Raw genomic sequence first — 23,263 nt, 5'->3', positions numbered from 1 at the left:
GATTGTTCAACAAAGCAGGTGTAAACAGTTTTGTTTCTCTCTAAAAGTAGTGCTAGGTCTGGTTATTAGCACTTCAAATGCTATATATTAATGCCATCATTTACCATAACAAAAAAAATGCACTCTCCTGAAATAAAAAGACTTTCTAAACAAAGGTCATCTTTCTATCTGTAAATATATTAAAATGCCCGGGAAAGATGTCAGACTACAGTTCTCTGTTCGGACCGGTATCAGCAGACACTAAACAGCAATGTAACCTTCTCTCCTGTTCACAGTCTGCACTACACCCCTGCAGGTGTGAAAGGATACATTTAAGAGCTATAGCAATTACTTTGTAAAGTGAACTGTGCCCAAGAAGGTTGGTGAAAATATCTGTAAAAGCAGGAGAGGGAGCCAGTTGCAGAAGCAGAGGACTGACCAGGGATAGGCCTTTAGAAATCACTGCTGCTAGCGTTCTGCCCTCCCCTACTCTGAAAACCCTCCACAATACCATGCGAGTTATGACAGTGATGTGGGCATAAAGTAGACATTATATTAGTTCCTTTTATTTAGGAAGCTGGAAATTATCTGACTCAAGACAGCTGCCTTGACTGCTTGGACTTTAATAGATTCCCTGATCAGGCAGAAAGCTGCAAAGAAAACGAGATTCAGTAACTCACAATGGTGCAAGGAGATGCCAGGTGCATATAAGGGATGTGCACAGATAATGTTTATACAGCACTGACTGTCTCAGGCTTGATCAAAAGCTGCTAATCTTAATACACCTCTTTTCCTTGACTTCAATGAGCTTTGGATTGGGCCCTTTGAGAGCAGATATAAGCTAAAAATATTGCAGTGCCAAGACTGTGTAAAGTCAGTAGAGAAATATGATCAAATTTATCATTATAATACTCAGCAATATTGTAAACTCATTAACATTTGCAGAGAACATGCTGTTTTACCTGTGACCTGTAAATTCTGGAAAGCTCAGAAAAATTGCCACTCTGAGAAATGTTGATGGCAAAGATATTTTGGGGGAAGTATGATGAAGCCAAGTGGCATAGTTTAATTGAAGTTGCTATTGTTATAAAAGCTTCATGGGATGCAAATGACAAGTCACTATGCAGCTAAACAATTACAGAGGTTGCACAGAGTGGGGTTAAGGTTTATGAAATTATATAGGAAAGTGGGAGTTGGTTAGGTTAGCAAGATATTGCCCAGAAATTAAAACACATTTCATACAGTAGGGACCATTTATAGCAATAAGAGGATGGATGATACTGATGTCCCCCATTCCAACTATGCTAAATGTTGTTTCAAACCTGCAAGTATTGAGGGCAAAAAGTGTAAATTCTGGGTTAGATCAGTAATATCAGCTGCACACAGGGATCACATGTAGGCACTAGAAAGAATATTGGAGGACAAAAAAAAGATATAACAGGCATGAAAAGATTTACAGACTGAATAGAGAATTGTGAATCTTTAGCTGTGGCAGAACGCATTGGAGAGTCAGCAGCCATTGTCTCATGAGAAAGAAAACATATAGTGCTTGAAATCTTTTTATGAGAAAAGAGCCTTTCCATTGAGAAATTTTTTTTAAATTGTATGGTTTTGCCAATATGTCAAGATTTAAAAAAAAATTAAAGATTGCTGCTAGCTTTTGTTGAGTCATAAATCCATAGCACTGTGTATGTAGTATTTAGAGCTCATTGTCATTAAGGACTGTCCAGAACTAAAGGAAAAGATGAAGAGAGTCTTTTGTATTTCCACAATTTACATCCTAATTCTGTATTTTCTTCAGTCACAATGTGCTTTACAGCAGCCTCAAAGCTATGCCAGCCATCCTGGCTCCTAGCAAGTTAAAGCACCAACTGGGGTTGCTGTTACAAGGAGAACTTCAATGACGCTCTGTTCTTCTTCTTCCTTGTAAAAGGGCTGCAATCCCTGGTGCTCGCTACGGTTCCTAAAAAGGGTGGTGCGGCTCTAGCTATTTAAGGGAACTTCTGGCCAACTGCACCAAGTTCCTGACCCTTCTCATCCAAGCCATGCAGCTGAGCAGGAATGGGCCTGACAAACTTTTCCATAGTTTGTGTATGGTACATTACAAAAAACCAGTCCACGTCCTGGCCAAGATCAAGCTAAAATATTACGGATCAAAGTAAGACTGACAGTTTCCTGCTGGTTGTATATAGAGCTGTGGGAGCTACATGTAACTAGTTTGCTGCAGAGGTTATGTCAGCATGGTTTTTGAAGTGCATTATTTGTGCAGGCAAAATCCAAAAATAAGACACCCCAAATTAATGCCAACAATAATTGTGCCATACTAAACTACCACGTATTCACTGCTTGTTTGTGTTATGCTTTGTATATGCTACATTTTCTATAGAAGAACTATCAGTATTAAGGAATCATTTCAAAATATTTAAAAAAAAATCAGTTAGAGCTGTGATCCATCCTGTATGTCATTTATTACAAGTCTATCATCCGGGAATCAGAGTAACTACTGAAAACTAAAACATTATTTTACTCTTAAGAGACGGAGTATTAATCTGTTTATATCAGGTTGGCAAATGCTGTTAGGAGAAGATCAAAGTTTAGGAATATCAGACGACATCTCATAGAATAATTTGGCAAAAGGCATGTGAGTTAATCAGTCATGCACAGATATTCAGGAAATTAACTGATGTCCTGAATCACACTGCCATATATGTGATAGGAATGTATTTGTGTGCATATCTTTATAGAATGAAAAATAAAATAGCTTTGAAAATGTAGCCCTGTCTGTCTTAATTCAGCTTTTGGCTTCGCTGCTGAAACTTCCAAATGTGCAGCTGGGGGAGGGGATAAACAGGAATTTCTGATGTAGGCATTTGTCCGGTAGGAACTAGATGGAACTGCCAGCTTATTACACATGGACCATTGAACACCAAGCAAACACTACTCTCTCCCTCCTGCACATTTGCAGTGTCTGTGGATTTCCTCATATAGTTACTTATCCTATTAGCTTAAGGGAAAAGCTCTAATTGCATTCACAGGAAAGCAAAATCTTCAGTAATCAGTTAGGGTTTAACAGAACTCTCAGGATTAGAAGCATATTTTACACTTCTGGTTTGTATTAATACATGATACCAAAGCAGGTAAAAAAAAAATTAAACAAGCATTTATCATTAAAAAAAAATTTGTCACTAAAATACGACCCTCAGTACAGAAGGATAGCAGCAGCTTGGCTTCACAGCTCTCATGCTGATTATAGGAGCTGCTGGGTAAAATTACAGGACTTGTATTATACAGTGGGTGTCTGTATAGATCATAGATCTAATAGAACTCACTACTTCTTTAAAAGCTATGAATCCATGCAGTCCATGCAGCTAAGAGGTGGTCAGATGGAGGTTCGCCAATGCAAGCATATTGCTGTGGGTCAGTTTTGCCCATTTGCATTTCCCTTTTTTTCTCCCACAGCGAGGGAACTTAGATACCACTGAGATTGCTTTAGCCAGAAAAGCATGTTGCAACAACAGTGAGAGAAGAGAAAGCAGAGGCACTCCACCTTACCAGATAGCCCAGTTACTCTGCAAGTCTGTCACAGAATTAGTTCCCCCAAGTAACGATTCCACCTGAAATTCAGTCAATCAATAAAGCTAACATGCTTCTGTTTAAAGAACCTTTATTTTTCTTCCGTAAGACCAAATGTGTTCATAAATTAAACATTTGCTAATAAACACTCTCACCTCTGTTTTTAGCAAGTCTGTCTGCTTAAGAGAACAGGTTACTGACACTATTAAGAAACTGGCAAACTCGTTTCTTTTCAGATTATTTAATGCTCAAAGGATTAGAAATCTAGTGACAGATAGTTTAGGCTGCAAACTTATAAACTAGCCGCTGTTATAGTTGCTGTGACTGTATTTAAACTGGGGATCCAGATGTGACAAGCTCCACATTCTATTTAATCACCATGCAGTCCCTTAAGGTTTGGGGTTTTTTTTCCTCAACAGTATGTTTTTGTCAATGCCTACATCCCCTTCAGTTGAAGGAGTTTTTTTGTACACTCAGATTTTATATCTTATTTTTGAAGCACTATTGCTAACTAAGCTAATTTCTTTAGTGAATTGCATAAAAATTAATAAATTAGCCTGGGTAGTCATTTTACATTTTTTAATATTTTAATACTCTTATTTGAAGCATTATAGATATTAGAAAACTTAGGGTTCTCTCATTGTCCCCGCAAAATGAGCTCCTGATTAGTACCAATTCTTAATTTTTTCAAAGTATTTATTTTAATAACTGTGTTAACCTGGAGTTGCAGGGAAAATGGGAAGTGTTCTCTAGTCAGCAACTGTGATCCTGGCAGACTGCCAGGATGTTTGTGACCTCTAGAAATCCTTAAGGTTTTGATCAGCATTTCCTTATCCCCAATACTCTGTTGTTTCTGTTTTAAATTACATCTCAGTGTACCCAGGGTAGGTAATAATGTTAATGTAAGTGATACAACAGATTGTTACAAGCATCCTTGGATTATGAGATGGGAATATCTTGATTATGTAAACAATGATAGTGTTTATTGTATTATATTTCTGAAATTATTATAGTACTATGCTGATACAAATTATACTGTTGCATCCCAAGTGTATTTAAAACATCGTAGATGGAATTCAAAGACTGTCAAAGACAATGAAAGACAATACCTGACTTTCCCCTGTTTTATATCAGGATCAGTATGCTATTGTAACTTTCACATTATTTTGCACTAATTCCTAAGATCCGAAGATACAAATTTCTTGACTTTTCTGTGCCTGTAGAGTTAATCATTACCTTAATTATAAAGCATTGTAAATAATGGGTGAAAAGATCACGCTGCCGCTGCTAAAATATATTTGTTTGCTTCAGAATGTGCAATGAGTTAGTTCAGGGAATCTTGTAATAGTAACTACAGATAATATTAGAAAATGCATCTCTGAGAAGGCACTTTTTGTTTATATAGTCATATAAAGGTGTATTAATAACAAACAGGTTCTTCCCCCGCTAATACTTAAAGGTGAGGCGATAGCAAAATGAGGATTGCTTACACAGCTGAGGAAAAAAATGCATTATGTTACTCTCCATTTACCCTTTTGATCCAATGTCAATGGTGCACTGAGAATATGATGTGCTATACATTACCTATTACATAGCACATGTGGGGGTTATATATATTAATGTATGTTGCTATGTATACTGTGGCAGCTTACACATAGTTTGTACCTAAGTGGCCTAAATTCAGAAATTTGATGGGGAGAGAAGAGGAATGTCACATTCCATCATAGAACAGATATAAAGCTGCAGTATCCTGAAGTGGTAAGAATGTTAAAGTATGTAAGAAAACACCATTATTTGTTTAAAAACCTCACATTTGTTATTCTAAGCCAAGTAGCACAACTTTGAGCTTTTAAAAATTCATAACACTTTTTCAGCTAGAGTTGGTGTTGAAACTGAGACAAACGTATGCTGTCTTTTCCTGTATCACCTTTATGGATCCTTATGCTGCAATGACACTTTAACAGTGACTTATTTTCTTCCATGCATTTATAAGTGTTTGCATTGATTTTTTTAATTAATGATGACCTTTAAACAAATACTTTTTTTTCTATAAGTTACAGAGCATGACATAAATTTACGTATTGGTGATCACTTCCAGAAACCAATGTCAGGTATTAGCTATTTCATTTCATCTCTTCTGGCAGTATTTTTCTAGAATACTTGCCTTGCCACTAACTGTGGCATATCTTCATTACAACTGTCAGGCACAGAAAAGCAGAATAACAAACATGAAGGCAAGAAAAGCTTTGATGGGTGAGAAAGAGATCAAGTGAGAGAGAGAGAGATTGAGCTGAAACAATGGTATCATCCCCTAGATACTCCTTGGGGTGCAGAGAATGAGACTATGCCTGGCCTGCTTTTGAGTCACAGCTGGGTAAATCACTAAGTTATTATTACTATTGTTGTAAAATGAGCTTGGTTTTCAGGCTTATTTTTGCTTACTCTCTTTCTGGTATTATTTATCTGTGGCTTAAAAAGAAAAATATAATATGGTTATCATCCAAACACCTACCAAACGAGTTAAGTTGATACAGTGCCAAATGGTCAGTCCAGGTAAATTTACCCATGGGGGTAATGACTGTTCTGCAGACACAGCTCTCTGTTCTGAAAGTTCAGTGAGCTATGTAGGCAGCTCCAGGTGTTACACGCTACCTAGTTCTGAAATTTTGAATCCTTTTTGAAAAAAGAATCTCTGGAGCATTTTAAATCTAACCCACTCTCTCTGTGTGCTTTCTGACATCTTCCTTGTGAAGTGAGGCTCTTCATTGTCATCTTCCTTTGACAGCTTCTCTCATCCCATACGTTCAATACATCTGCTCAGAGCAAGTTACCTTTTCATCTGGCATTTCTTTATGTTAAGGCTATGCTGATCCTCATTCGTGAATTGGATCTGCCAGGCTTGCTGATATTGTATACTGTAGTTTGCCAAACCTATTTTGCTCTGACTGGTAGTGATAGCAGTGGATACAACTTCAGACAGCTGTGGCAGCAGCGATCTACGCTATCCAGTTGTAGGTATCTAACCATAAAGATGATAATGTTGTATTGCTGGACCACAGCCAGCTCTGCACTGGCTTCTGCAACACCTTTCTACAACATGAAGCACAAAGATAATCTGATGTTCAGAAGCACTCAGCTTGCATGCATTCAGACCGAAAAAAAGCTCAGGTTTGCTTTATATGGACATAGCTCCAGCTGTAAGGCCTCACCATTTTTTATATGGAGGGGGTGTCAGGAACTGTTTCAACGCATGAGGAAGCGTGTACCTGTTTTAGTCCTGTGTACGATGTAAAAAAGCACTCCGTGTCTTAATCAGAGGAAAGCTGGTGAGAATGACAGTTAGGAGCCGTCACTGATGTCAAATCCACAAGACAGAGCAAGCAGTCTGCATACCACTTGCAATTATCTCACACTGGTCAAATCTAGTGAAATCCATGGCTGCAAGTTACTATCAGAATATTTCGAAAGGATTCTTGAGATGATAGAGTATTGATCATGACATACTGACCACCAGGATTCAGTCATGCCCGTGATATTGGACTATGAAATGCTCATGTTCTAGTTTTAATTTACTGGGATGATAATTAAGATAAAATTATTCCTCTTCTGTTAATTCCTTCAAAGCTGAAAAGACTTGTCAGTAACTATATGAGAAGAGTATTCTTAAAGTTACTAGCTCATCCTCACCAACTTCCAGGGCGCACTGATCTCAAACTCTATATAGGCTACAAGTATATGGGGAAAGTAAATCCACTTCTACGTACATAGATTTCACACAGGGAACCAAGTACTTAGGAATTCTCCCTTTGTAATCTGCTAGTTATCCTCAGATTGCTTAACACCAGTGACTTTCCATCCTTGAAGCTGTGCAATATCTTCTTTCCCAAGAGTGTTGCAAGCCATAAGGGAGGATTAATGCTGCTTTTGAACTGCATTAACTGTTGTGTGGATTTGCCACTTGGAAGCTTCTAGCATACACTTAATATCATGTAAAGCAGAAATAATAATAATTAGCAATTAATAAATCATCTGCCAAGTTTTGAGCTTGTATTTCCCTCTATGGTCTGATCTTCCAACATATCCCAACTCCCTTCAGGCTTGCCTATACAATTCATTTAGACACTACAAACCAAGCATCATCCCAATAGATAACTTCTTTGATCCACGGGGAAGGGGATATGCCATAGATTATTCTATCCTTCTTTTCTTGTTTTCCTGGCATTCCCAACCTTTCAAGACTAGATCTCCCTGTTTGATGATTACAGACTCTCGGAGCAGCATCTCAATACTTATTTGATATATGGATCCAAATTTCGTGCTAACAATGCTCTGTAGCATTTTATTGCACTCAGTAAATAACTCTAGATTTATTGTTCTTAAAAGAGAACAGGGCTAATGTAATTTTTTTTTGTCTAGCTATCTGTTACTCCCTCTAGTAACTTTTAACCCATTTTCCCCTTCTGGTGTTACTGAGATCTCAAGGATGAGATGTTTCTACAGCTGATAGGAAAACAAATGGCTGAATGGAGACAAAAGGCTGAAGTACAAACTCTATAGTTGTTTGCTCGGTTTGTTCTGCTTGCTGATCAGTCAGTATATGTATACTAGAATGGATAACTGAAAAAGCCAGAGAATATTATTCTCTGTCCAGACAAAATCAAGAAACACAAGAGGAAACTGAGGTACTGCGTATGGGTTATTGAGATGCAGAGGGGTTGGAGTGGAGAGGCACAATCCTTCCTCTTCCTGATGAACAGACATGAGAGGTGGTAAAGAGGACAGGGGAACACTAGCGTTATTCCAGTGGACAATTTCAGCAGAGTAAAGCACTAAGTTACAGAGACCAGATTTTCATGGATCACTTGTCTTCCTTTCTAAAAATGTTTGGGTGATTTTGACGTTTACAAAATCTGAAAATCTTTTCCTATGCATAGAGCAGATAGGTGATTCACACTTTGCAACATAACTCTAGCTCTGTGTCTCTGATTCCAGAGACATCTTCATCTATGTCTCTATATTTGTAGAAATGGCGGAAATGGTGTCACCTAGGAAATAAGGTGTAGCTTGCAAATAAATATTTCAAACCAGATTTTCACATGTAAATGTTAATGGCTCTAAAATGCTAGATTATGACAATGCAAGATCATCATATTATAAAGTGTCATTTGTATGCACTTGAAAAGAATCCTGCAGCTCTGGTGGTTTTTTTCTCTATTGTAATTTGCTTACTCTGAGAGGAAATAAGCCTAATCTATTTGCATATAGTTATTTAGACCTCTCTATAAGAGGTGTAGGATCACAGTCAGAAAAAGAATTAGTGAGTTAGGTAATTCTTAGATGGGCGCATTAAATTATGAATGCAATGAACAAGTCAGGGAAACAGCTACCCTAATAATATAAATTGTATTTAAATACTTATCCTCTATACTATATCTGCTAAAATGTGGACATTTTCAAAGAAGCATAAATAATTTTACTTTTAATATTCTTCAAGATTCAGAAGTTTCTGGTAATTGTTACTGCTTTTGCTACCAACATTTTTATCCAGGCTTAGCCTCTGGCCTCTCAATCATCACAATCATAACTTTGCATGGTTAAGCAATAGTATACTGGGCTCCCAACGTAAAATTTTAGTTTACTGACTTTGATGCAAGAACTTGCAGACACAAGATAAACCCCAGACACATACTAGAGAATAAGGAGATGTCTGTTATAAGAGAATTTTGCTCATTATAACCCTTAAAGAGATCTTCATTCTAGTTAAATGTCTGTGCAAAAACCTTCTGCAAGTCTTATTCCACAGAGTGCGTGCTTTTTTTCTGATTTTCTGTGGTTTCTTGAAGATCTTTGCTGGGGCCAATTATTTCCAAGAGAAACTATTCCTTTTCACAGACCTCTTTTCTCAAGTGGAGGTCCTTAAGCAAGGAGGAAAAGCAAGAACCAAAGAAAAATAAAGTGTTAAAATGATGGGAAAGAAGTAATCAATCATAAATGTAAATGATTTTGCTTAAAAAATCCTTATAGGAGTTCATTTAACTGAGTAAAGCATTTAATGGCAATTTAACTACAGAGCTATGACTATTGAAACTGTTCTAATTGAAATGGTGTTCAGGTTTGTTTTTGACAAAAGATAAACAACGCTTCCTCACAGTACCGCTGGCTGTTCAGAAATTAACTTGAAACTTTAACAAGAATCTGGATTACTATAGGAGAAATGTAGTTCTCCAACCTTCCAGCTTTGGAAAAAATGAGAATTAGTTTAATCCATTCTTATAAATGCAAAATGTATTCTTTAAACTAGAGTTAGTAATTTGATGAGGTAGAGCAAAGCTTTTAGGAAAAAATCACATTCCTGATTCTTAGGCCAGCCCCCAGCAGGAATTGCTGAGAGTGTGTTGCACAGCAACTCCTTCGGGCCCTCAGATAGATAAAAGAAAGAGCAAAAATGTATAAATCACCATCAGCTTCCTTAGTTTAACTTCTGGATGAGAATGATGCTGAAAGGACTACTTTTTCTTTTTGGAAGCTGGTTGTAAAATACTGTTGGTAGGCCTCATTCTTTTTAACACAGGGATGCTCAAGAACTCATCTATTAATTTGCTTCCAAATGGTATAAGCATATTGTTTTACACAGGCCAAACCCACCTGACCAGACTAGCAGACCAATCAGTCTGTTCTTGGCCAACTATCCCCTTGCAAACGTGCTGACTTGGATCCCTCCGTACTTGGAAGGGCCTCAGTGAAACAAATCTCCACTGTGCTCAGTTCTCTATTCACGTAAGGTTCCAGAGAAATTTTAGACCATTTACGTAAGTGAAAGCTGCCACCTGCAATTCTATTTTGTGCCAGGGTTCAGCAGTTGAGAATTCAGTATCTGCACAAGCCCTCCAAGAGGCCTGTTCTGCATACTGGGGGTGACAACAGTTGTTTAACTACAGCAGCTGTGCTGCCAAAGGGGAGGAGCATGGAAGCAGAGCACGAAAGGTTCCCTTTCTCCTGTGTGCCAAGGGCACGGACATTTTCTTCATTTGCAGACTCACAAACTTTCCTGAAATTAAAACAAAAATGGAAAGTACATCTAGCTGGAAACTACTTCTAGCCTCCTGGCTTCTCAAAACACTTCTCAGGAGGGTTTAATTTGGTAAATTATGTGGTAGTTTTCACTGCACTTCCCCTGACTAGCTTTTATTACTCTTGGCAATGAACATGCATTTTTCCTTCTCCAACACTGAATTCTCTAAGCTGTGTCATGTTTTTTTGTGAAGCCATAAGATGAACTTCCTGCATATCCCTTTATCTCTCTCCTTATTCAACATTAATAACAAAAACATAATTCCCCTCAATAAGATATATACGAGGTCCTAAGTTAGTTGCAGTGCCCCTGCGTAAAATCCTTGAGCCATTAAAGACGGTGAATGCTTTACTATGGTTTTTGACCAGTCAGAATTTCATCTAATTGGCTTAAACTAAGCATTACTGTAAGCACTGTCAAAATCCTACTTTTGTTGCGAGGCTCACAGACTGTGCCTAGCCCCACCCCTGAATCACATCCACTACCATTTTGTCATTTATGGCTGAAAGTAGTTAATCTTCAGTGCCCCATTGATAAGATGAAATGCTAGTAGACATTTGCCATACTTTTCTATGTTGTGATATTCTTTCATATGTTGTCTGGAATGGCTGACCACAGAATTTCTAAAACAGAAACTAGCATCATCAAACAGTATTTGTAGTCACGGAGGACCAGCTTGTTACAGGCAGCAGAAGAGACAGCAATAGGAAGCACAAGGTTTAGTATGCATGGAGAATATATTAAGAGAAAGCAATAAAGCAGTTCAAAAGCGATAAGGAATGATCAGATTAGCCTGGAAGAGCAACTGTCTACATGAGAAAGGCTGGGGTTTTTTTCCTGGCTAGTGCTGTAGAGTGTAAAAGGCAAACTAAAGTGAGAACAAACTTTTCAGGGTAAAAACCAGATCTGTGTTTGAGACACTTAGTTTATTGTGGACACTTCCAGGTAAACAAATTGCTAACTCCAATAGTGTCCAAATTTTGTCATGCACTCTCTTTTGTCTATGTTCATGTGTGTGTATAAATAGCTATTTATAAATAGCTATTTATCAAATGTGCGTTTCCTTTAATTGGTAAGGAGTGGATGGTAAAAGACAATTGGATTATTTTGGATTATGTTACAAATTCATTACGGATTCAGAAGTATAGTTAGAGCCTTAAGCTTGGGTGCACAGACATGTTTCTTAAATGTATGAGTTAAAACCAAAAATATGTTACTGAAGGGTTCTTAAAAGCTGTTTAAATGTTGTAACTAAAAATTAAAGATTAAATTTATTAGTATACCTAAGAAAACATAATCTGGGAATGATTATCAATGTAGTTTTGTATCATGGTTCCAGAGATTTTTTCCAACTATTTTTTCTATTATAAAAATCAACAACAAAGCTATTTCATAAATAGTAAACACACTCAGTTCCCTTCTTGACTTTATCTTATGATAATAAAACTGGAGTCAGAGCTGATGGGTACATTTCAGGGAAAGTTATGATGTAAAGCAGAGAACATAGAACAAAGGTACTGAAAATCATTTATGATTGAAACTGTAGATTGAAATTCATGAAAATATCTCTCACTGAATAGCATATCACAATTGCCTCATAATACTGGGATGTGTTTTCATAAGCTTTTTAATGTATGCAGCCAACCTGTTCTACTTTATTTTGTAACCACTGTACTGATTCTGCTTGGCAAAGTTGGTATGGCTGATTAAAAAATGAAGAGGGAAGTAATTTTATATAATGTTAAATTTCTGATAAGAGCATTTTAACATCTAAAATATAGTATCAAAGTTTCACACAGCCAGAGTGATAAAAAATGTATAAGTTTAGCTGCGGATATATCAGTTCGCAATGGTTAATGCTTGCGCCTGAATGCATGGACAGAAATTGATATATTAATGAATTTATGTTTTTAGCATTCGTGTTACAAATCTATGATCCTTGAGACAAAATACGAGGGTGGGAGTTAATGGATTTAGAGAGATGATTAAGCTGTAAGTCAACAGTTAAAAACGATATTGTTTTGGCATGGAAAAGGCAAGTGTAGTTTGTCTGTGTGATGGTGTTGGCAAACCAACAGTGAAAGCAAAAGGTACTTTTTGTTTGCCTTTCAATGAGGTGACTCATGCCATATTTAAAAAAAAAAAACAATGTATCTCAGTCTCTATCCTCTTCATTTTAAGGAGCTAAAATCTGGCAGAGTACAATCATAAAAAGGTTGTGTTGTTGTTTTTTTTTTTCCCCAAAACATGATTCCTGTTAGTTTGGCATTGTTTCCTATACCAGTTTTTGACATCAAGAATCCCAGTGACATGAGAGATTGCAATAGGCATGAAGCATTGAGGATTGACCTTGCTGACAGTTGTGGTTAATAGTGGAAATATTTTGCATTGGAAGTTATTCAACATTGAGAATGCTATTATTCAGTGTGCCTGTCCAAAGACAAAATACAATTTTAGATATTGAGTAGCATATAATAGGAATAGCACCTCGTCGATAAAATTTAGTAAGTAAAACTTAGATTGCAAAGTGCCAAAACAGTAAAGGATGCTTATTCTTCTAAGCACTGCCTTTGTTTTCAGGTGAGTATTTGATGACAGGACATATCAATATCTAATAACAAACACCTGTGGAACTAAACTGTATTAAATAATTATGCTGATAGTACGGAAGTAAAAGTAGAATCACAAGGGAAACACATAATTGTTTTCCAAAGCCAAACCACATTTAAATATTGAACTTTTCATCTTGTAGATGGTAAATACATCCCTGTACTATTGGGCAACATTTCAAAGTACTTTAATCTGCACCCCAATGACAGCAAAATGGGTCTCATCCTTTATATGTGCTTTTCAAGTCTGCTGTTGTGTGACTCAGAGCTGCCTATATAATAGTCTAGTACAGCAATGCTCTCTTCTGTTATGACAATAATTTTTATTTTATTAAATAATCATTCAGCCTTTTAAACTACATTATAAAGTGTAAAAATATATTCTAAATAATTTTTATTACCATAATGTTAATTATTGCCGCTAAAGGATAATGTCAGTGATTAACTGTATTTCTCCCAAATACATTTTACATTGATGAATATTTTTATTAAGATATGTCAAATTTATCTGAATTAAAAGCTGACTAGAAGAAAATGATAGGATGCAAGGCAGCAATCTAATCTAATCGTTCTTATTGTACAATAAATGAAGAAAGAGCGAAAACTTCATTGTTCAGTCCTAATGGAAATGGTTATATGGAGCAGAGCTTATGAAGACCTACTCAATATGGTTCAAAACGTATCCCACTGACTAAATCTGCAGGTAGGATGCATAACATTCTCATAGAGTTTCCAATAAAATCGTATCTAACAAGAAATACTTTAGAATAAAGAGGAGACCCACTGAACATACATAATTATGTTAAGTTTACAGTTTTGTTTGATTATAGACCCAGGATGCAATCCCTCAGTCCTTGTTCATGCAAAATTTTGTATTTACTATTTGCTTTAGCTTTTTTTTTTTCATTTGCCAGATTAAGCCAACAGGATGATTCCAAAGGCATGGAATTAATTGTATGGTAGGAGCATTGCTAGAGTTCTGACATATTACACTTGGTGAAGACTGGTGTAGTTATAAATAAAAAGCTATTGTGTATGATATATATTAACATTTTCAAAATCATCCTGTTTTCTAAAAAAAAAATTAATTGATGAAATGTACAACAGTCAATGACAAATGAGATATTTCATTTGTTTTACTTTTTGTCTTTCCTAAACAAACTCAGAAGCTCTCATTCTCAGGTTGTAATTAACTTCCTTGAAAATACTCATTGGTGTTTCAAGAAGTTTCATAGCATCTTCTCATAAATCAGCATCATGCATCTGAATTAAATTCTGAATGTAAATTAGAAACATTTTTTTGTATTAATGATTGTGAGGCTAAACAGACATTCAGAACTGATTAAACATTACTGTCTTACAGTGACTGACTGAGTTGCAAGAGAAATGCATCTTCAGACTCTTAAGTTTATATGGGAACTTTTGTTTCCAGCATGGAAGCTTTGGAGCTCTGGAATGCATTGCTATAGCTGTAATTATATTAGCAAAAATTCTATCACCAATTTGCTAATGTTTTCAAGTTCTACTGGTAGCATAATTTCTGTTGAAGTCAGTATCTAGAAATTAATTTAAAGTGGTTTAAAAAGTGATCTCAAGATAGCTGTGACAAAGCAGCTTGCAGCTTTTAACCTCAAACAGAAATTATATTTTAAAAATACAATATTTCTTTTGACATGGCTGGTGATGGTAGTGTGGCCTTTTTCTTGGATGATTAGTTTTGTAAAGTATATAATTTAAATGTGGAATTTGTCCTCCTTGTCGTATATTACAATCAAAATGTAATACGTAGCCCTCCCCCAGGGTTAACTTAAGTCTACTAGCTTTTAGCTCAGGAATTTAATCTAAATTATCAGATTTTTTTGAATAGTGTTAAGGTGCTTCCTGGATAGATCATAGAAACCCCAGTAAAATGAGTTTTTGCGTACTGGCAGTGAAGACTAAGGCTTTAAAAGGAAACAAATTCCCAATACTTACTCACTATAGTCCCTTCCCTCTGTCATAGCACTGTAGTTTCTTGTGAACTAAGTACGTCCTCCAATTAAGCTAGTCATTTTATTCTCCCTCATTCTTCACTGTCTCGGAGCACTCCATCAGCAGTACTTCTTCACTTCTCCTTCTGTCACTGTGCTAAAACTATCTTTTTCTTGGCTGAAAACTTGTTAGTGTTGTCCATCTTTTCACTCATAAAACATGGCTGGAACCCTGTCCTTCTAAGTGAGGAGGTGAACAGCCAAGTAAAGTTTATGAAGAACATAGTCCAACTCCTTTAGGCCAGACCGATGCATATAGCCAGGCCTAAAAAAAGCCTTTTACTGTAATCAAACAACATAGACACCAGTGAGGCCAAACACGAAGTTATTTGCTCAGTCCTTTGGATTTTGCAGCCCTCTGTCTGAAGAAAGTTTTTGGTAGACTTTCAAGGCCCCTGTCACCAGAAGCATATTGTTACAGTAATACCTGCACATTCTCAATGACTATTTCTTTAATATTATGCAATTCATTGTCCAACAGTTATCGTGTAAGTAAACTAGTTATCATGTTTTATATACTTCAAGACCTTTGCATTTCAAAGAGTAGTACTTCTCTTTACTAAAGCTTCTTAATATTCCTGTATGTTTATTTCCAATGAGCAACAGTAGGAATTATATTTAGGCAATGCGATACAATGAATCATCTGATATAAACATGTTTATGTATGTTAAACATAAAAATAATCAGTTTGCCAAAGACCACTGTATTCAACAACAACAACAAAAAGCATTTTCACTAGGGATAAAAGAGACTGCAAAAAATTCTTGCAAATTCTAACTGCATTTTCACAGTGTCAAACTAGTGACAGTTTCTCTCACTGGAAAACAGAGGCTGAGCTTCTATTTACATAAATGGGGGAAAACACAGGAATACGCAATACAGAGTGCTTATTCTAATATGCAAGAACGTCAAAAAACACCCTCCTATTTAAATGCTTACTGTCTCAACACAGAAACAAAGAAATAACAAAAGTTAACTTATCATAAGGCACCAGTTACAGAAATGTCTTAGCTTTGTTTTCAGCATTAGCATTTGTAGTCAGTAAGTATCCAGGACAACTGACAATCAAATGCAGCAGCAACACATTATGCCCCTGCATATATTTAAGAAGAGAAAAAGTCATTTTAATCACATGTGCTGCAAATCCTTGGCCAGTATTAAAATCACCCATTTGATACAGTGAAACACTTCCTTCTTTGAGTGGTGTGTTTACAATTCACTTCTTTTTTTTTTAATGTTAAATTCAAAATGAAGAAATAATCCATACCTTTCAAACTAACTAAAAGCTAGCATTTTTCATCTTAAAACCTCCGTAATCTAGGATTGGCTTCCCTTTAAAGTCACCTTTATCTTGGGAGTCTGCATAAATGCTTTAAATATACTAGTGCAAGGCTAGTTATTATTGAGGAGAGAGTAACGGAGCTTTTACTGATCATTAGGAAAAGTGACTGTGGATTGCACTAACTTAAGTATTTGTTTCACTCTGCTATCATAGATTATGAATTAAAAATAAGAGCAGTAATCACGTTTCAGAAATGAGGATGTAGCTACAAAGCCTCCTAACTCTCACTGCACCAGTGTTATAATCCCAAGTTAAATAAATTGCTTACTTCTAACACAGTAAGAAGGAAAAAAAGAAGAAAAAAAGAAAATCTGCTGCTTTCTTAAGATTCATGAAAGTCAGAGATGAACAAAACAACTCAAATTCTGCAGGAAGGTTTGCTTTTGGTTTTATGTTTTTAATATAACTTTTAAATGTCCTCTTTTTTTTCATTTTATTTTATTTAACATTCCATGTTAGAAAACTTGAATGCTATGATTCTTGGTAGATACCTGCTGCTTGTTTACAAAGCACCACTACATTCTAATGTGTATGAATGAAGGGAAATAATGGAAAAGTAATCCTAAGTAAAGCACAGTACTGGAAGAAAATTATGAACTAACAACCACTAAGGACAAAATACTAAATAGCATCTAGGTTGTCTGGATTCACATGGGCAAAGAAAAAAACCTGTGTTTTTCCAGAACCTCCAATATGTCTGTTCTTTTCTGAATATCAGAAAAGAAGGGACAAGAAACTGAGTAAACTGCAAGACGCTGAAAAGGGTTCTCTACTTTTGGCCTTCCATTGGACTGCTAGTTTTGGCAAATAGCTGTGCTAGCTGCAGGCAACTTAGAAAATCTTTGTCCTCTGGTAACAAACAGTCCAGAAACAAAACCACACTCATTTTCAGTATCAGAGATCATGCGAAGCTTGTCATTTTGACAGAGCTTCCCTTCATAAAACACTTTCAGAATGGGTTGGCAGCATCAGCAAAATGTTTTCAAGAGGGCAGAAAGAGCAAATGAACATTCAAGTTAGAACATTTTTAATAATGTTTGGCCTTCAATAGTTTGTCCTCAGTATTCTGAAAGACACAATACAGAAGGGGTACATAATGCCTAAGAAATTCCTCCTGCCCTCTTCATTTCTATGGACCAATGGGAAAAGTACATCAGTCTCAAGTTTTTAAGTCTCATTTTGAGATGGCTAGTAGATAGAAAGTGGTAACTTAGAAAACTTAAAAAATACGTGTCAAAGTGTCTGATGCTGTAATTTTGTACCATTTCATTTTCTCTGTATAAGTAAAGATCTGGAATAGAGTTTCTATGAAAGCTGTAATTCACTGTCGTTTATTTGCTTGTAAAAATACCCAAAAAAAGCCTGTCACTTTTCCAGCACTAGTAGTAGGTAATGCTGCATTGCCAAAGTTTCTGCAAGTAATATCCATTCTTGTAGTGTTTCAGAACTCCACTATAAAATTTCAAATTGCTAAGATACTGGACTTGGAAAATTTGTCTTAATAATTTTTCTTTATAAAGATTTTTTCTGCACCATAAATGCATATGCTCTCAACAGACTTTAATCATTTGTGATGTTCTGGCTAATTCTAGTAGGTCATTTAGTCATGTTTTAGATGAGTTTATGAGGGACTATAATGGCAACAAATATAGAATAATGATCTACTTGCTATGAAGTAAATGTATGTAATATCGGTTATAGAATGCCTTGAGTAATTTCACCACTTGAAGGTCTGCATTGAACAATCTAAAATGATTGACTTAATCCATAAAGTTGATTAAAGACTGAAACAGTTACCATCTTAGCTGCTTGCTTCCGAGGTTTCCATCTGTAGCAGGAATGCCTGAGCTGCATGTGAAGCAGACTTGGGACTGCCCCTATTTAATATCCAATGGATTAAGATAGCTCCAAAGTAGCAGTAGTGCTTCTATATTGTAAATTGCAGTGGTGCAAGAGCTGTTTCACATTAATTCTTCCATCTGTGCCAGAGGGCCAAATTCTGACACAGAGGTGGTACGGACATCTGGGGTCATCATAAGCCAAGATCCTAAGGTACTATTAAATGTATCTTTTCTTTCTTCCTTTATGCAGTAACTATGTGGCTCTGAGTTGCATTTATATGCAAGAGTTTATAGAAGCAAGGCTTAAATCTGAATTCAAATCCAAGTGAAAACAATGAGTTTAAAGACTTGCTGTGTTATGTCATATATTGTAGTATACAAAGAGTTTTAAGCAAAATATCTCAGTGTGATGATTACAAAAATCTAGATACAATCAATGCAGTAAGAATCTATTTTCTGGCTCCTTCATTAACGGGGATTCTGAATAAATATTTCACATATGAGAGAAAATAAGGATTGTACCCTAACTTCATTACCATTTGGCATCTTTCTTCTTGAAAACATGATCACAGGAAGGATCAGAGATCAGCAAAGAGCTAATACACAGAGCAAAGAGAGATATAGTGCATATTTCCATCTTCCTTAAACCTTCAGAAGTTCACCACCTCAACTCCAGGGGGCTCGAGCACCTTTGATTGAGAGAGAAGCATAAGTTCCTCTCCAGAAGTGGTGTGTTTTTATACAATTAGGGATGTAATGCTGCAGTATGTATGTACTTCCCCCTCTGCAGTGTAGAACTGCACAGGCCCAGGTGGAAGTACTTTGCTGGAGAGCAGCGCAGACAGATTAGGTGTCACACTTCACTATATGTGGTATCTTTATTAGAGGTCACAGCTTTTATTTTCTCCTATTACTCTGTAATGATGTGCATAACAAATCGCAGTCAGCCTCTACCACAAAACAAGTATCAGGTGTGCATGCAGCGTATGAATCTGCTCTTTATCCCATTGTTTTTACACCCTTCCCCCAAAAGAAAGTAGTAAAATCTCACAACAACTGCACAGTGCAGTCCAAATAAAACTCATTCTTTGTCCAAATATAAGCAAATTTTCTGCTTTCTGTGGTTACAGAAAGATAAGGAAAAGACTTATACTTTACATGTGCATATACTTTAAATGTTTCAAAATCCAAATACCAGTGCAGTAAAAGTATATTTGCAGTAAAATGCACATCTGCATTGATCTACAGCACAGAATAAAGCCATCCACTGCCTAACAATCTAAACCTTCCCGAATTATACCCTTTTCTTTTATAAATATATTGAACTTGGATTTGTAAATATATTATCTATAATTTATATGCATGTATATACATTTGTATATGTGTATATATATGTATTTAAGATATGAATGAAAATACATAAATATATATCCAAATTAAAATTACAGTGGAACTGTTAGTCACAAAAGGAAAATGTATCTGAGCATGAGAAAGATCTGTACTGTGGTCTAATATAAGACTGAGAAATAAGTTGCCTAGGACTTCAGAACCACTTGTCACCATATCTCCTCTGAAGCTCCAAGGTGCTCTTTTTCCTTGCCTTCAATAACACAAACACATAATAGCAGATACAGAACAAAAACATTATTTAAAAATACTATTTAAAACTTAAAATAATAACCTTCCTCTCGCCTTTCCCTTGGGAAAAAAAATGAGAAAGTGAAACCACATACAACTTGATGTTCTCTAGGAAAGTATTTAACTATTTTACTAGTGGACATGATATAACAGCCTAATGAGACCTCTTTCTTGTTGGATGTTACAGCCCTATGAAACATCTTGTTAAATCTTGCTGTAAGCTTAGCTATTTGTATTTTGGTATAACAAAACATGGAATAAGGCATAGCTTGATGAGCTGAGCAAAAACACCAGGTAGAAGGAGACAAAGATACAAACCCAATATTAGTCAACCAAGACAACTAATTAAAAATAAATATAATAACTAATTTTTCTATTCAAAATGGCTTTCTCTTAGTGTTGCACTATTTGCACTAGGAAATCCTGAATATTTCTAATTCTGAAATAAAGAATATTTCTAATTTGCAAGAACCCAGGTAGTGTCGAACCTCATTTGACATCCAGCAATATTTGTTTCATAATGCTCATTTTAGTGCCAACATTCCAGATATTGATAAAGTTACAATGCAACTTACGTAAATTATTTGGTGGAGGTCTCGTCTCCATGTTTTCATAATGTTGTACATGTACTACAATGTTTAGATCTCTTTCCATATGATCTGTTGTACAAGGACCTTGAGGTCGCATAACATCAGCAAGAGCCCTGGAAACCAAACAAAATCAGAATGAACCTGCAAAATCTGTAAGGCATTACCAATATATTCCAAGTTTTTTTTTAGTTTGAGATGCAGTTCATCATAATGTCTGCTGGAGAAACCATTCACAGCAAAATCAGGGAATCAGATTCATTGTGAGACTTCGCACCTAAGGTTCTTTTTAGGTTGTCTTAGACAGTGTGCTAGCAGTAATACACAGAAACACATTAAGTTCTTTAGCTGTCTTGGCTTTGTAGGAACATAATTTAAGCTTGTTGAGACTTGCAGAGTTCTGTCATTGCATGTGCTCAGTAACATTGCCATCTTGGTTACACTGAGCACCTCAGCACCTAGCCCCTGTCTATAGCTTTCACAAACTAGTTATCTTCACACCTAGATTACCAGCAGGGCCTGTCAAAGTAAATTCTCACACATGCATTTGCACAGAGCACCACACAACGCAGTGGTCTTGGCCATTTTCATTCAAAAATGTCACCAAAGTTGAAAGGTCACATGATTTTCATGTAGAAATCCAGTACGCATAGCACTCTTCATGATCAGGGATTTAAGCTTTTCCCATCCAGAAGGGGAGATCAAAAATGTCTTTTCTAACTTCTGTGAGTGTCCTAGTCATTAAGATGGAGCAAAGCTTCCACAGGAACACTCCTTGCTGCTTTGAAGCCAGTTCAGAAACAGGATGAAAGCTTTATGCTAGCAAAGAGGGAGCAAGCAAAAGGATTCCTAACAGTTAGGCCAGACCCAACCTGATGCTGGTTGTGGAGTTTTTCTGCAGAGCTGCAGGTAGTAACTATATCTGAAAGAGAGACAGATTCATCCTGCTCTGGTGTATTTTCTAAGGACTAGTTTTACTGCTGAGTGTCCTGCTGAATATAAGTCCATTCTTAGGCATACAGATAAGCACACACACCTGTATCAGCCCTGTGGATCCAGAGTTAGTGACTAAGTTTTAAGCTCTGAAACTCTCAGCATGGCAACATCTGACTCTGTGATTCTGGGCTATGGAGTTTTACCATTGACTTCTGTAGGAGCAGGATTAGCCCTTAGGTATATGCCATATAGCTACCTGCTGAACTACTGTGCCATACAAAATAACTGGCCCACCTGCAGAAGCTGTTGCCTTAGGCAAAGGAAAGCTATGGTATGTGTTACCAGTGTCTTCAGGGTTCAATGCAAGTCTTTTCCATTCAGGTCAATGCATCACTGACCATTATTTGCCTCCTTTTTGTTTTACTAGTTTTAATTTTTAGACCCCTTGACCTATTTTTTTTTAAGGGAAAGGACGCATTTTCTGAGCACTATGCCCAGTTTAGTTTAATTTTCTGCAAAATTATATACAGTGTCCCAGATACTGCATCAAGAAAGACTAGTTTATAAACTAATAAATAAATAAAAATAAGCACATTCACTGGTGAAAGCCATGGCAAGTGCCATCTAGCTTCTCCACTGTTCTTCTGTAACATGATGATTTCTTGATCAAGAAGCACTGTACTTTTAAATATTAAAAAGTAGCTTCATTTAAGTTACAGGCAGAGAGGAATCCTGAGCTGGATCTTGCTTTCAGATTGCAGGAACATTGCTTTGGTACACAGCTGAATGATACTGATGTTTCATTGTGTTTATGGCTAGCATTATGTTATTAAAATATTAGTTACAGTTGTGATCAACATGTTACAGAATACTCTGTTGATACTGTAAAAGGTCAGAAGACAGTAACCAAATGATTAATGGTATCAGAGCAATGCTCCCATTTGAAGCAATGCTTATACAGCAGAAATAGCAGAGCTGGCCTACATAGTAGAATAATAAAAATTCAATAGAAGAGATCTCACAAAGGTATGTAGAAAATGACGCAAAAGGAAAGCATTCTATTGCAAAACAGTTTAAATACGTGGGGACCAAAACCATTAATATCTAGTCAATTTATGCAAATATGTGTCTATACAAAGGAAATTATTGACATCAATATTAATTCTAATTCCAGAGGCAGCAGGACACATTTCTGGGAAGGGAAGAAAGGCAAATGAAAGTTCCTAACTTCAATGTGGGAGTTAAAACTGAGATCTCATAATACACAGATTAGTATTTCCCAATTTTGTGAGAGTGGGTTTTCAGAAATGCTCTCCTCATTGCCCTTAATCTGATGGTAAATATTGTTCAGTGTAAACTTTAAATAACACCCCATATGATAGCAGATTAACTACTGCCTGTCTGTGAAAATGCCAACTAAGTTTTCTACCATTTTAGGGTGTTTTTTTCAAAGGGGTTTTAAAGAATTAGCTGTCCAACTCCCACTATATTAAGAAAAAAGGAACTACTCACCATCAAGTTCTATTTTTAACAACACAGCACCTATGTTTATACTGTTAGCCAAAGTTGTACAATCTTCTCAGGGCAGAATAGCTCATATAACAAAGAGCTTGTCCTTATCTTCCACTGATGTCAGGGAGAGTTAAAAATGTATA

The 23,263-nt window shown here is 36.2% G+C and overlaps 1 protein-coding gene across 1 annotated transcript in view; it reads right to left on the bottom strand.

Annotated features, from left to right (window-relative positions):
• The window catches only part of SHISA9 (shisa family member 9), a 200,440-nt gene that overhangs the window by 171,703 nt on the left and 5,474 nt on the right, over positions 1 to 23,263 (bottom strand). Inside the window, exon 2 of the mRNA XM_050906140.1 lies at positions 20,661 to 20,788. Within this exon, the coding sequence (XP_050762097.1) occupies positions 20,661 to 20,788 (128 nt within the window). The remainder of the gene's footprint in view (positions 1 to 20,660; positions 20,789 to 23,263) is intronic.

The sequence above is a fragment of the Gymnogyps californianus genome, chromosome 15 (genome assembly GCF_018139145.2).
Source record: "Gymnogyps californianus isolate 813 chromosome 15, ASM1813914v2, whole genome shotgun sequence".
Lineage (NCBI taxonomy): Eukaryota > Metazoa > Chordata > Aves > Accipitriformes > Cathartidae > Gymnogyps > Gymnogyps californianus.
The sequence above is the reverse complement of the archived record's forward strand: the minus strand, read 5'-3'. Positions and strand labels throughout refer to the sequence as shown.